The following is a 15,691-nucleotide window of genomic DNA, read 5'->3' as shown; positions in this document are numbered from 1 at the left end:
GGAGAGCATGCACAATAAATACTATCTGTGTAGACTGGAATAACCAGAAGCTAGGGATTGCCATTCGATTGAGATGTCTGTCGTATTTCTGTAAAAACAGAAACGACTGAATGCAAATGTAAATCAGTTTATATACTTTTAAATTACATTCTTATATGCGTTGCGACCGATTTGTGTCCATTTCTAGATCCCAAATATTAGAGATTTAGCTCCTTTAACTTTAATGGGATGAATAGAATGTTTGTTTTGTTTGATTCCACGAATTGTGTGAATATTTTGTTGACTATTAATGGGAAGGGCAGGTTAGGTTTTTATCACTAGAATTCTTACTAATAGTATTTCCTCTTTCGATTGGGTAGTCGAGTAATATAACTTATTATTATTATTATTATTATTATTATGGATTTATATAGCGCCACTTCCACAATACTGTGCTCCAGTACGCTTCACAATATAGATATAAAAGCAAATATGAAAATAGAAAAATATAAATACAAAAAGGATATACAGGTAAGGTACAACATGCAATAGGAAAGGCACGTACATTTAAAATTATTAAAACATCATCATGTAGACATGTGTATAGAAATGAAATGGGGTTTAACATCCTACTGTTCTGCTCCTATATTGGGCTAATGAAGACGGGCATACGCCATACAGTGTACTATGAGGGAAATTTTGCCCAGACAGCGGCGCTACGGCCTACTCTTATATCGAATTCTAACTGCCAAGGGATCTTTTACGTCCACGCCAATATGTACACGGGACCTCGGCTTTTCGTCCCATCCGAACGACTAGACAGCTGTCCTTGTCAGGCCCTCCGCCCTGCATCACTGACAAGGGGAAACCACGCCGGAAAATCTGGATGAACTTTCTCGGCCAATGCAGCATGTGTATAGAATATAAAGTAAGTTAATTAGTAAAACACAGGGCCCTTATTCACGAAAACTGAAACTAAGTTACAACCGAAATTTTAAGAAATACTGCAACTTCATTGGATATATGCAAATTGATTTTACTGGTCAGCCAATCGAATTGCAGTATTTCTTAAAATTTCGATTGTATCTTAGTTTAAGTTTTCGTTAATTTATAATGTAACATCGTTTGGTGTAAATACAATAAAATTAACGCTTGTACTTTAGATCATAAGGTTTGTCATTGACGTGGTATCGATCCCATACTTGTACGTGACTAACCTCTTTGGTTTCCTCCGGATCATGCCGTATGACCAAATTTGTGTTGAGTGGTCGTTAAGGGGAAACACCACCCCGGAATATCGAGAGGAGTTATCTTGGTCAACCCAAGGATTGAACCGGGGAGAGAGAGAGAGAAAAAAAATGGGGTTTAACGTCCACTCGACACAAACTAGGTCATTTCGGGACTAACATAGGGTTCAATTTCAGCAGTGGGAGGAAACCGGAGGGCCCGGAGAAAACCCGCGAGGTCGGACAGGCGACCCTACTCCTTGTCACGTACAACCGGGGAATCGAAACCACGCCATTTAACTCAATGACAGACCTAATGATACAGGGCGCACGCGCTAACCATTCAACCATCCACAACCTCCCCCCCCCCCCCCGAATGAACCCGGGACCTCCAAGTTAGCGAGCAAGCGCCTTCATCACTGAGTCACCGTTACCCCTAGTATAACTTTGATATAAGATATATTTATATATTTCATATGACATAAGACTCCTTTCATTATCAGAACCTTGCTATCATCCCTTGATATCAACCTTACTCACGAAAGGCATGTACTTTCAACCTTCATTGTCGACTGGTTACCATGAAAACCCAAGTTCAACACAAACCTTTTCTAAGACACATGTAAGGTAAAGATTGACGCGGGGGTGTTAATTAGTCGATGTAGGTGGGGTTTTATCACCTGTTCATGTCACTGATTCACTGCGATCTAACTTCCACCAGCATCCAACTAGATACCTATATTAGACGCCATTAGCAAATTTCTCGGGTGTAACTTTCTCAGCCATATTGAGTTTAAGCGAGCGATTCAACTTTGATATTTGTTTATTTACCTAAACGTATCATCTTGTTTCCTGTGTTCTCTTGTCGAGGAAAAGGTTTGGGGCTTATTACTAAGACATTGTCATACAATTCCGTTGCTGATACCTTCTACCCCACCTCCCAGTGAGAGAGAGAGAGGAGGGAGGGGGGGGGGCATTTCGGGACTAACATATCGTTTAATTTTATTTCAATATTTCGCTTGCGCGTAGAGGTTTTATAGCTGCAGGGGGAACTGGCGGACCCGTAAAAAACTCACGAGGTTGGACAGGCGACCCTACTATTTGTCACGTACAAGTGGAGAATCGAAGCTACGCCACTTGTCTCATTGGCAGACCTTATGACCTAACGCACCCGTGTTAAACCAGTCGGCCACCTAATTCCCCGGACTTTTTTTGATGACGCAACACCACACAAAATTAAAGCTTAAAAATTAAAATTCTAAAAAGGCCTCCCACTGATAAAATTGTAACACGTTTAAGAATCCAAATGATCCAGTTTGTGTCACTTTCGACAATACCGTGAATTTAATCAAATTACAATATGAAATAAAATGTACTGCACCGAAGTGTGCTATGAAGGAAATTTAGCCCGGACAGCGACGCTACGGCCTACTCTTACATTGAATTCCAACTACCATGGGATCGTTTACATGCACGCCAATGTGTACACGGGACCTCGGTGTTTCGTCCCATCTAAACGACTAGACAGCTGTCATTGTCCGGCACTGACAAGGGGAAACCACGCCGGAAAATACCAATGACCTTTCTCGGCCAAATTATAAAAAAAGTAAGAGAGATTAGTTTTGACAATTAATTTCAAAACCAACGAAATAAAATCTAACATAATGTTAGTCCCGAAATGACTTAGTTTGTGTTGAGTGGACGTTAAACCCCATCTCTCTCTCTCTCTCTCTCTCTCTCTCTCTCTCTCAACAAGCAAGCTCTCTTTATCGATTACCTGAACAAGTCGCCCAAACTTTCACCTGACGAGTAAAGAAAGTGAAATCAGGAGAGAGATGAATACGTCACGTTAAGGCTGTTTACTCGGGGGCGATAGCTGGAAGAAAATAAAACCCAAGTCGCGATTCAACTGAGGATTAGTCCAACTGAAACAGTCAAAGCAACAAGACACACGCACAGAATGTTAAATAGCAACAATATTTAGACCACTGAGGGATAGTTTAAAATCGTCTTCAAGATTGGACTACGAAAAACGAAACTCGTTTCTGTTTCTAATCAAAACCCGTACAAATTAAAAGGAATAATTTATTAAGGATATTAAAACGGGGTCTATTGATTAACATTGATAGAATGGCTAAAACTGGATATAAAGTCTTTTATTTACTGGCTTTGTTAATACAGGTAAGTCAAAACTTTAATTTATTTATATCTGTACTGATTCTCATCAACTTCAGACGCTGTTAGGGCAAAATTCTCCCCATATTTCACACTGCATAGTAGGATGTTCAACTCCATTTCATTGTATTTATATTATTTTTCATCAACGTCAGCCGCTGTTCGGGCAAAATTCCCCTCATATCACATTGCATAGCGTATGCTCGTCTTGTGGTCGAATAGTAGGACGTTAAACCCCATTTCATTTTATTTATATTATTTTTCATCAACGTTAGCCGCTGTTTGGGTAAAATTCCCCTCATATCACATTGCATAGCGTATGTCCGTCTTTGTGTAGAATAGTGGGACGTTAAACCCCATTTCATTTCATTTATATTATTTCTCTTCAACTTCTTTCAGTTTTATTTATTTAAATGTGGTTTGCATTCTTTTCTTAAGAGTTATTTGAAAATTATCTAAGTTTTGTTATTTAAGTAACGCGCATATCATTTAATCTTGTGTATCTAACACCAGTTTAATATCAAATCTTTGTTTAAAAATTTGTAAAAATCATTTAAAATCAACCAAAATCATCTAATTTGTGCTTGTGTCCAGTTGAAAGCTGACAGATTAATTTTGATAATGAGTGTCCCATTTACAACTGCTCATAAATTAATCATTATACATCAATAATCAATTGGTTTGTTTATTTTTAAACAATGATCGAGAAATTAAATGCCCGAGACTCATTATCAAAACTAGATGATTTTTGGGTGATTTTAAATGATTTTTTACGAAGTTTTAAACATAGATTTGAAATTAGGTGAATGTGAAAAAAATTAGTGCTAGATGATTTTAGAAGATATTTTGGTGATTTTAAACGATTTTTTGGTGATTTTAAATTATTTTTTTACGAATTTTTAAACCATAGATTTGATATAAAAACGAACGTGAATGAAATTAGTGCTAGATACACAAGATTAACTGATACCCAGGTTACAGTGCTACATGTATATGTTATAGTAACAATTATGTATTACCCACTGTTTCTCTTGAACTTCTAGCATCTTGATTTATATCCTGGTTTTTTTTTATCCCTATAGTGATTTCAAAATAATAACCATATAAGTTTTGTTATTTCAAATTTGTTATACTAATGATATAGAAATTTCAAAACCACAAAGAAATCTCAAATAGATTTTTTTTTTATTAAATACAAAAGGACTAATTAATGTTGACGCGACAGACAGAAAATGCAATCCCTGGTCAATGACAGTCTGAGAAATATATCTCGAATTTAAACTGTCCGACCCCTAGATTTATTCCCATCAGAAATACTAGCAAGTCCGTCGGAGGGAGCTGAAACGGGTTCCTGTGACAATTTTTAAATTAATGAACGCATATTTGCAAATTATTGGAGGAACTAACGCCACCGAGACCAGACATACCCACGGAATTTACTACTGCTGAGTTCTACCAAGTGGAGACCGATGTATAGAATTCTCAAAGATCTTCATATCGGGATGTGAACGTTGTGGGTACTAGTTTGTAACTCACCTATTAAGATACAATGTTTTGGCGAAATGTTTTGGTTTGTGTTCTCGTCACGTCAATGGTGAAAATATTAATTACATGTAGTATTTTCTTAAAACTGTTAAGTTTTGGCAACAAGAAGCTGAGAAAAACTTGCAAGTACAAAATATTTTAGGGCCGTGTGTCCAAGAATTATTTAGTTTGAAATGAATGGATTTTAACGTCCTACTTGTCTGCATCAACCGGACATCATGGAATTCCAAGTGACAGGGTTTCTTTTACGTTTTCGGCAATGGGTTCACGGTTGAACATCGGATTTTCGTCCCATCCGAACCTCTAAACGCCCTTGTTTCACTTGCCAGCTCCACCGCCCTGTTCTACGCGTTGGGGGAGTGGGATGGCCGAATGGTTAGCGCGTGCGCGTTGTATCATAAGGTCTGTCATTGAATCAACTAGCGTGATTTCGATTTCCCGGTTGTACGTGACAAATAGTAAGGGCGCCTGTCCAACCTCGTTGGTTTTCTCCGGGTTCTCCAGTGTCCTCCCACTGCTAAAGACCCGTAAGCGCAAGCGAATTTTTGAAATATAATTGAACCATATCATAATCAAGAAACCACCTAGTTTATATCGAGTATACGTTTACCCCCCCCCCTCTCTCTCTCTCTCTCTCCCTCTCTCTCTCTCTCTCCCCCACTCTCTCCTCTCTCTCTCTCTCTCTCTCTCTCGCTCTCTCTCTTTACGCGTGTTGCCCCCTCCCCACCCATCTTGTATTTAGTGCAGTCTGACTCTGACTAGAGATATAAGTACAGAGAGAATAAGGTTTACCTGTGTCTAAATACCGACCTAGGTAAGCATATAAGATCAACAGGTATTTATCTATTTCTCCACGTATTATAGACATAGTTCAGTATTCTATATCGATAGGGAAACAATTGGCAAGTTTCCGAATTTTTTCTTTGTAACTAATGATCGAACCAAACAAATAGCCCCTCGTTTTTCTTGAAGTTATAAAATATCCTTTCAGCTTTTAAACAACCCAAGTTTTCGGGTATTTCCTGGTGTTTCTAGTTCCCGTTGTTTGTTGCCAATACGTTTTCCCGTGTCAACTGTAAATATTTGACACTAAAAACAATGTCAAATTCAGGAAGGTATCTATTCATTTTTGTCTGGAAATAATCCCGAACCGCCAATGTATATTTTTGTAATTTGGGAAGGTTGGATATTGGACAATAAATAATACGTGCAGATGATATTCGTAACCAGGATTTCCGTCTTGTTGAAATAAAAGCTGTTACACCACAGACAGAATGAACCAATATATACATTGTCTTATCAATTGATACCGCCTGGATAAGCAAATATAAACAAGTAATACAAAAACATCCAGACATTTGAAAATCGAAATCAGAGTACTGTCGCTGCCCGGACAAAGTTTCCCTCATTGAACATTGCATGGTGTACGTTCTTCTTCATTAGCCCAGTTGGTGCAAAAAAGAAGGACATTGAAGAAACCATGTTTCATTTCATTTTTTTTTTTACTTTCAAGGAAATATTCTAAAAGAACAATGATCAATCTGATTTAAACACAGATCCTATTTCGTTTCGTTTTTTATAATTCAAAATTTCGTTTTACTTGTCTTTACTACACTAGGATCTGGGAGAGTCGTTATATAACCCGCGTTCTGGATGATGTGAGGGATTAGCCGGCGAGTTTTTGGCGTGCGAGGCACAGAACTGTGGGTAACCGACTAGAAACATCAACGCTGATTGGTCAATCAAATGTCTGACGTCATAGGATCAAAAGCCGCTCGTATGACCTATGACGCGACCTTCCACTACAACTGGTCAGATCTCCATGTAGTAGAGGCCATCGAAAGTATAAAAACGGAATGAAATATAGATCTGTATTTTTTAATCGGATTAATGAGATTTGCAGATAATTTTGAAAGTTTTTCTTTTCTCTTTGGTACAGAAACAAACAAATAAAGGTCGGCCTGTTCTTTCTTAGGATCATTTTTTTTTTTTTAAATTTCACAACATTTAACCCGTTTTAGATAAATGGACTATTTCTAGAACACCTTATATCACCTTTTGTATAGTAAATACCAGCATCATGATGGGGCGAATAATGTCACAAGGAAGATGGTATTTTGAGAGATTTTTTAGAGATTTTCTTTTCTCTTTGGAATAGAAACAACCAAATAAAAGTCTTCCTTTTCTTTCTTGAGATACTTTTTTTTATTTCACAACATTTAACTCGTTCCACCCGCGAGACATATATACCTTTGATTACCCAGAATTTACCTGTTAATTATATGTTATTTATCTACCTGCCTTAAAATTCTCTTCAGGTGTTCAGCTACTTAATTACACCTTTAGATCAACATCACCACCAAACACGACCGTTACCTCCGTATTTATTTGTAGAAAAAAAAACTTCCTTGGATCACGATTTGATTCCGATCACTGCGCAGTGTCATTACATACATATACACATCTGTGAATTTCAAATAGTGTGCGTTATAGTGATAATAACCAGGAATTAGTTAGGGTTTAACGTCCTAGTTTTCTGTACCAACCGGGATAATTAAAACGGGCATGCGTACGCCACACGATGTGCCACGGTCTAATCTTATTTCAAAAAAAGACGCTAACCCCATTTCATTTCATTTCATATTGTTTACCCTGAAATGAAATAGGGTTCAACGGCCTACTTGTGGCTACCATCCTCGGATTTCGTCCCATCCGAACGACTAGACGATGTTTTTTACCAGGCCAAATGACGTAGGAACCACCTGTTTAGCGAACTCGAACCTTATATCCTAATTCCTCGAAGCAAGATTATATCGGCCTAGTTTTTGGCCCTCAATCATTTTCTAAAATACTGTGTATGATAAGGATGCCTGTAAAAACAATAAGGAAAATGAAGATAAAGCAACTCTAAATACAAGTTAAGAAAATAAATAAATTTACGGGCCAGTAACCGGGGTTAGAGTCCATGTACGTTATATGAACAGATTCTAAAACCGATCCGAAAATTCCATTTAGAAAACGGTGATCTAAAGCTAGGGTAGGGCCTTATGTATAGATCTAAGGCTCTTGGTTACGGTTAGGTCATCCATGCTTTAAAAGGATTTATGAGGTAATCGTAATGCATAAAAAAAAGTATTTATGATTTATTTGTCCATGAATACTGTATTTCCGATGTATCCCTTGTCCATGCATACTGTATTTACGAGGTAATCGTAATTCATCGATAAAGTATTTACGATATAATCGTCATTTATAAATATTGTATATACGAGGTAATCGTAAGTCATAAATACGATATTTACCAGGTGATCTTCATTTATCAATACAGTATTTTAGAAGTAATCTGTACCAAATCTATGGAATTCAGTACCCTTGACCATACAGAATTCTTAATCTCTTGTCTGTTTCAAGAAACAGTTAAAGACTCATCTTTATTCGACTGCATATTAACATTAACTGTGTTTATATCTTGTGATAAGCGGAGAGCTAAATGCACCTTGAGCATTAACTCACAATTATTATTATTATTATTATTATTATAAATACTGTATTTACGATGTAATATTTATTCTTAAACACTGTGGTTACGTATTAATTGTTATTCGTCAATTACCTTGCCCTTAGAATAAACCCACAAATATTAAATTAAGGCGAAAAAAGTTGGGGGTTTTGGGTTTCTTTTTTAAAAATGTCGGTTAAAATCTGGATTTATGTTTCTAAAAATTGTTGAATAAACTAACAAATATTAAATTAAGGCGACAAAATTTTTTTAAAAAAAATGTCGGTATAAAATCTGGATTTATGTTTGTAAAAATTGTTGAAAGGAAAAACTAAATTCCTGAATGTAAGCACAAGTTTATATTACCCCGTCTCAACGGCGTCCAATTATCCAGCACGATTGTCATACGAAAACAAAAAAAATCCGATGCCTTTGATGTTGCGCTACTGTGCTCTCTATAGTAACTACATGATCTTTACAATGATGGGTCCGAGTCATCACGTGACTATTCGCTAATTTTAAAGTTTTATTAAGATTATTATGTAATCGTTAAGTTAAATATTTACTAAAAATAGAAAAATATGCATATTTTGATTTTGTAAAATTTGAATTAAAGTCACGTAAATATTTAAAAATGTATTTATTTTGAGAATCTATTTGTGTCGAGTGGACGTTAAACCCCATTTCTCTCTCTCTTTACCAGGAGCGACGCCTTTGAGTGAAATTTACCTTGGACGCTACCCCAAAGGAAACGGAATCGACTAGACTTACTAACCGATATCGTGTCTCCTGCCTATGCTAGGCTAAGACTATTATTTGGATTTCTGGCAAGTTTCCCAGGACACACTTGTCAGCAGTGGCGGGCTGGGCAGGTTGTCAACTTGCCCAATGGCAAGTGGGCCCCTGTGTCTACCATACTCACAGGAGCGAACTGGCTAGGTTGTCAGCTTGACCAATGGCAAGTGGGCCCCTGTGTCTACCATACTCACAGGGGCGGACTGGCCAGGTTGTCAGCTTGTCGAATGACAAGTGGGCCCCTGAGGAAGCGGGCCCCCTTAGACATTAGACAATATATTTAAAATATAAATTGTCAAAAAATATATAACTATTAGAAAAATATTATTAGCATGAAAATATTATAAAAGTTCTATTACGTGGGTATGATAATTACTATTGTCTACAATATAAATCTTAAGATGTCATGAGAAACTATTATGGCTTCCACTTACATATTTTTTGAAAATTTAATTTACTCAGTTTAAATATTAAATGATAGAATTATACTGGTGGATAGACCCCCTTTGTCTCCTGGCAACCAATACTTTCAGACCAAGATCCGTCACGACTTGTCAGCGATATTCCCCAAGGTGGAAGCGGACTTCAGACTTAAGAACGAACGAACCAACTAACCATCCAACAAACCCGCGCAATTTATAATCTTTACTAAATTCTTTTGATGTGCCTCTATTTGACACTATTGAATTCAAGTCAGGAGATTATCTTCCGGTATTATTTTGATTTCTTAATTAAATTTTAATCATCTACTGTATTACGTTTTATGCTTTCTATATGTTGAAGCCGATGCTGCAACAAATGGCGTGTATCGGTCTTCATTAGCCCCATTGTTGATGCACATAATTAGGAAGTTAACGTCCGTTTCATTTAATTTATGGGAACCACGGTGGTTCAGTGAGTAAGACGTTGACTCGCTAACCTGGAGGTCCCATGTTTGATCAACAGGATTTTCCGGCCTGGTTCCTCCTTCTCAGTGGTGCATTGCGGAAGTTCGAAACAGGATTTTCCTGCATGTTTCCCCTTCGACAGCGGTGCATTGCGGAAGTTCAACGAGATTTTCCGGCATGATTCCCCCTCGTCAGCGGTGCATTGCGGAAGTTCAACGAGATTTTCCGGCATGATTTCACCTCGTCAGCGGTGCATTGCGGAAGTTCAACGAGATTTTCCGACATGGTCGCTCCTCGTCAGCGGTGCATTGCGGCAGTTTAACCGGATTTTCCGGCATGGTTACCCCTCGTCAGCGGTGCATTGCGGAAACTCAACAGGATTTTCCGGCATGATTCCCCGCTGTCAGTGGTGCAGGACGGAATGCCTGGCAAGGACAGCATATACATGTATTCTATAACTAAACCGACGTTTATCTTTCCAAGATGGGATAATTTGTCAAATGTTATCAGACCATCTTTAAATATTGTATTAAATTTTTAATTCGTGTGAATTATGTCCGGGTCCCGATTAAACCCAACATTTAATAAACAGTATTATAGGCTCCTACACAAAAATAATCAGCATTCAGATAAACCTTCTTGTGTTGAATTATAGTTCAAATTGAACCTGTTTGGTTTTTGTCATCAGTTTCCGTATTGAGGATGTAATATTTATATATCAAATCTAGGAAAATATTGATCGACCTCCCCTCTTTTCCTATGCTTAGTGTATGCTTAGCGTATATACAAATTTTTTAAAGATACACTACTTAAGAGTTTAATAAAGAGTTGGCCATTCTTGCTATAATAATTAAAAAATAGATGATAAAAAAAGAAAATATTGAACATTTTAGTCAAATTTCTTTGTTCTGAACAGAATTATCACTGTTGAAAGTTTGGACTAGAAATAGTCATCAACTGTCTCCGCACCATCTCCGAGAATTGCCGATCGTTTGATTGACAGACGATAACTCTACCCGCATATGCTCGATTATCAAGTAACATTCTCAATGGCTACGGTATCCTCGATTGGCAGGCCTTTCATCGGTAGTGACGTCAGTAAACGTTAGCTTAGCCATTTATAGATCTAATTATTAAATCCAAGCTGTATCCAAGCCACACAGAGTTGATTTTAGGCTTGGCATGTATATAAAGGTCTAATTAATAATTTCTGTAACATCTGAAGACTTGCAATAGGCAGATTTAGCTCTTAACTAATGTATCTTTAAACATGCTTAAAAATATCAAAGACGATTTGGCAATAGCGACTATTCACATGTTTAAAATTCCATTCAGATATTTGGTTGACAAGAGTAAACTATGTAGATCACAATCAACGAGAAAATCCGATAAAAAAATCGAAATTAAACATTTACATACAAGATGTCAAACATTTACTTGTATTCAATACTTGACTTCCGGTTGGTTTAAATTCCCCAGTCTATCGCGCATTCTGCGAATTATTCTGTTACCCTGGTCGTTTTAGAAGAGTATTTTGGCCATTGGGGACATTTAATTAGTATGTGGAATGGTTGTGGTGAATGGGATTTAACGTTCTACTTTTCTGCACCGACTGGGGGAGAGAGAGAGAGAAGGGAGAGAGAAAGAGAGAGGGAGGGAGAGAGAGGGAGGGGGAATGGGGTTTAACGCCCACTCGACACAAACTAGATAATTTCGGGACTAACACATGGTTCAATTTTATTTCAATAATTCGCTTGCGCGTAGGGGTCTTTAGCAGTGGGAGGAAACCGGAGGACCCAGAGAAAACCCACGAGGTTGGACAGGCGACCCTACTCCTTGTCACGTACATGTACAACCGAGGAATCGAAACCACGCCAGTTGGCTCAATGGTTGTGGTGAGAGGGGTTTAACGTTCTACTGTTCTGCCCGACTGGGCTAATGAAGACGGGCATACTGCGTACAAACGAACAAACAAAATTAGCTGACTTCATGGTATTTATTTATCCGCTATCATCGGCCAAATCCTATAGGGGGTGCTAGCACTGCTAAAGACCCCTACGCGCAGGCTAATTATTGAAATAAAATTGAACCTTATGATAGTCCCGAAATGACCCGGTTTGTGTCGAGTGGACGTTAACCCATCCCTACGCGCAGGCTAATTATTGAAATAAAATTGAACTTTATGATAGTCCCGAAATGACCCGGTTTGTGTCGAGTGGACGTTAAACCATCTCTCTCTCTCTCTCTCTCGGAAACAGATACTTATTGAACTAATAACGTTGTGAGAATATCTTAGTAGCCGTTTTCACTGTGATTCTTCTTTGTTCGCCTAAAGGAATCATTTCTTGCCACATCCGACACAAATTTATAATAATGCAACACTATTTTCATGTAGAAATGATCTGCCATTATAAAACTTACGCCTGCTCAGAGTGGAGGTCTTGGGTTAATAGCCAATTTTCCAAATTTAGGAATGAAAATGTTATCGTGAACGAAAATTCTTTCCGTTGTCCATAAGTATGTACTATAGTTTATTGACCTAATTTAGTGTTGCGTTGGGGTGAATGCCTTTTGTCTCTAATTTTCCAACAAATCTGCAAATCTGTTACGTCTCAGGGATGGGATATTTAGTTACCATTGGTTACCATTACGTAAAATGTAAACTATTTAAGAAATTTGGTGAACAGGGCTCCAGAAGGGCTACAGAAACCTTTTACATCGATATGACGTAAACATTACCGGGATCCAGATGTCACGAAGCGGTGAAAATTTCATTAAAGATATTTTTAAATGTATCGTTTAAGACTTTTGTGAACGATCGGCATATTTGCTTTGAGAAATGTCATTGATGATTTGTCATTAATAGAATAAGGTGTATTTGTTTTCAGTCGACTTTGGTCTTGTTCATTTATCGATATGTTGATTTGGTGAAGAAATCAAACAATACCAGATACACCCTAGTTTGATTTCAATCTATAAATGTACGTTGTAAAACTTGAACAAAAAGACACAGAGAGAGATAAATTAGGACATTTCGGGACTAACATATGGTTCAATTTTATTTCAATAATTCGCTTGCGCTTTGGGGTCTTTAGCAGTGGGAGGAAACCGGAGGACCGGGAGAAAACCCACGAGGTTGGACAGGCGACCCTACTCCTTGTCACTTACAACTGGGGAATCGAAACTACGCCAGTTGGCTCAATGACAAACCTTATGATACAACGCGCACGCGCTAATCATTCAGCCATCCAACCCCCACCCCACCCCATCCCCTCCTGGGGGAAGGAGACGTGGGGCTAGAAGTCTCATCGCTCAATTCAGGAGTTTCACTTTCTAGGAAAGTAGGGTGTGATATACTACGCTACGGAAATCACTTCAATTCTTACGAATAAATCACCGACGTCAAATGCCTAGGACCCCGTGGTCAATCGTTCGGTTAAAGTAGGGTAAAGTAGGGTAACTTTATTGCCGAGAGCTCCCCGTGTCGAGTGTAGGGTAACGGGGAATGCCGAGGAACCCTTGTGTCAAACCTAGAGAAACATAATTGCCGATGACACCAGTGATCAAACCTAGGGTAACGGGAATTACCGAGGATGTCCGGGGTTAAAACTACTGTAACGGGGAATGCCTAGGAACTCCGAGGTCAAACGTAGGGTAACATACCAGCCGAGAAGTCCCGAGGTGGAAAGTACATAAAGAATGGCCCAAGAAGGATGTTGGAGCCCCCGAACTCCCTGTGTTTGATTACCAGTCTGTTACTAACCGCACGTTTTCTAAGTTAACTTACTCCACCCAAAACGCGACCCATGACGCAAAAGTTAAAGTTAGCGATGAAAGGAAAACTTAAATACTACAGCTAAATAGTTGGCAATGGTTGTTTTTAAACCATCCACTTGAACAAATAAATAAAGATAGCTACATGTGGACGTGCTTGTACTTGTAAAAAGAATGTCGAAGGATTTTCCTCTAAGACCACATTTAGGATTATGTCACATATTCAACCAAAGTTTCTATAACAGTTCCTAGATAACATCACATGTTAGATATTTAACACGGATGTCTGTTACTTCCGGGGATGAAAATATGATCCAACGTCTCCATTTGCATGTTTCCCCTTTTTATCATTTCAAATATTTCAATGGCAGTTCTCTTTTTTTTTCTTTTTTTTTGAAGAATCAAATATGTTGAATTTTGTCGCGTGTTTTCTCAGATTTAGGTTTGCAAACGTCTATATTTGTTTTGCTTTGCTCGCTACCCTGGAGGTCGGGTGTTCGATCCCTGCATTGGCCGAGAAAAATCATCCAGATTTCCCAGCGCGGTTTACCCCTGTCAGTGATGCAGGACAGCTGTCTAGTCTTCGGATGGGACGAAAGACCGAGGTCCCGTGACACATTGGCGTGCACGTAAAAGATCCCTTGATAGTTGGAATTCAATGTAAGAGTAGGCCGTAGTGCCACTGTCCGTGCAAATTTTCCCTCATAGCACACTGTATGACGTATGCCCGTCTTCATTAGCCCAGTTCGGAGCAGATTAGTAGGACGTTAAACCCCATTTCATTTCATTTAGTATAAAAAGTCCAAATATATCTAAAAAATGTGAATGATTGATAAAATCAATGTATTTTTGATCAAACGCTGGGTGAATATTACAAAATAAAAGAAAAACGAAAGTTTCACGTTTATTGTATTGTTTACGAAATGTTTAAAATAAAGATTTAATCTTTATTTTGGTTTTTTTTTATTTTCGATATCCTCCTGATGTTTGAACTTTCAGACGAAACTTTATACAATGACCTTTGTCACTCAAAACCGTTTAGAAAAAAAAAAACAACTTCAAACAATTTAGAAGGATTTGTGTTTTTGCCACCTGGAACAAAAGTTTGCCAAAATGGAAATAGTTTTCATATTAAAACAAAACTATAAAATGAAGCCTTATACACAAAACTGTTTTGATGCTCACGACTGGCCCCGAATGAATTCACTTAATTTGATATTTGTTGTTCTCCTCCGAATGGGCCAATAAGTGTGCTATACAGTGTGCTATGGGGAAAATTTTGTCCGGGCAGCTGCACTATGGCTTACTCTTATATCGAATTACAACTGCCAAGGGACCTTTTACGTGCATGCCAATGTATATACGGGACCTAGGTTTTTCGTCCCATCCAAACGACTATACTGCTGTCCTGCACCACTGACAAGAGGAAACTACGTCGGAAAATCGCAATGAACTTTCTCGGCCAATGCAGGGATCGAACACGCGATCTCAAGGCTAACGGTGTAGTTTGTCGTATCCGTAGGTTTGTCTTATCGGTTCTGTTTGCGTGCACTTACTAATATGTTTTTTTAGTTTAACGTAAAACTTGTATCTGTTGCTAAGGTGATATATTTAACGCCCTAAGGGTAACACGTGGGTTGTTAATTTACTTACAAGTCACTACATTTTAACAGGAATGGTTTAACCATGGAAACAAATAAACTAAAACAAACTTGATTAAAGGTTTTATTGGTACTGTAGAGGTCGTGACGACATCTCAAACCCTGTCACTATAACTTGCATCACTTTATAACTTATTAACAAACAGTGGT

The 15,691-nt window shown here is 38.1% G+C and overlaps 1 protein-coding gene across 1 annotated transcript in view; it reads left to right on the top strand.

The window, feature by feature from the left end:
- Positions 1-3,082: 3,082 nt before the first annotated feature.
- The window catches only part of LOC126822574 (neurogenic locus notch homolog protein 1), a 60,205-nt gene continuing 47,596 nt past the window's right edge, over positions 3,083-15,691 (top strand). The window contains exon 1 of the mRNA XM_050551512.2: positions 3,083-3,386. Within this exon, the coding sequence (XP_050407469.2) occupies positions 3,336-3,386 (51 nt within the window). The 5' untranslated portion in view covers positions 3,083-3,335. The remainder of the gene's footprint in view (positions 3,387-15,691) is intronic.

Source organism: Patella vulgata, chromosome 5 (assembly GCF_932274485.2).
Source record: "Patella vulgata chromosome 5, xgPatVulg1.2, whole genome shotgun sequence".
Taxonomy (NCBI): Eukaryota; Metazoa; Mollusca; class Gastropoda; family Patellidae; genus Patella; species Patella vulgata.
This window is presented reverse-complemented; position numbering and strand designations above follow the sequence as displayed.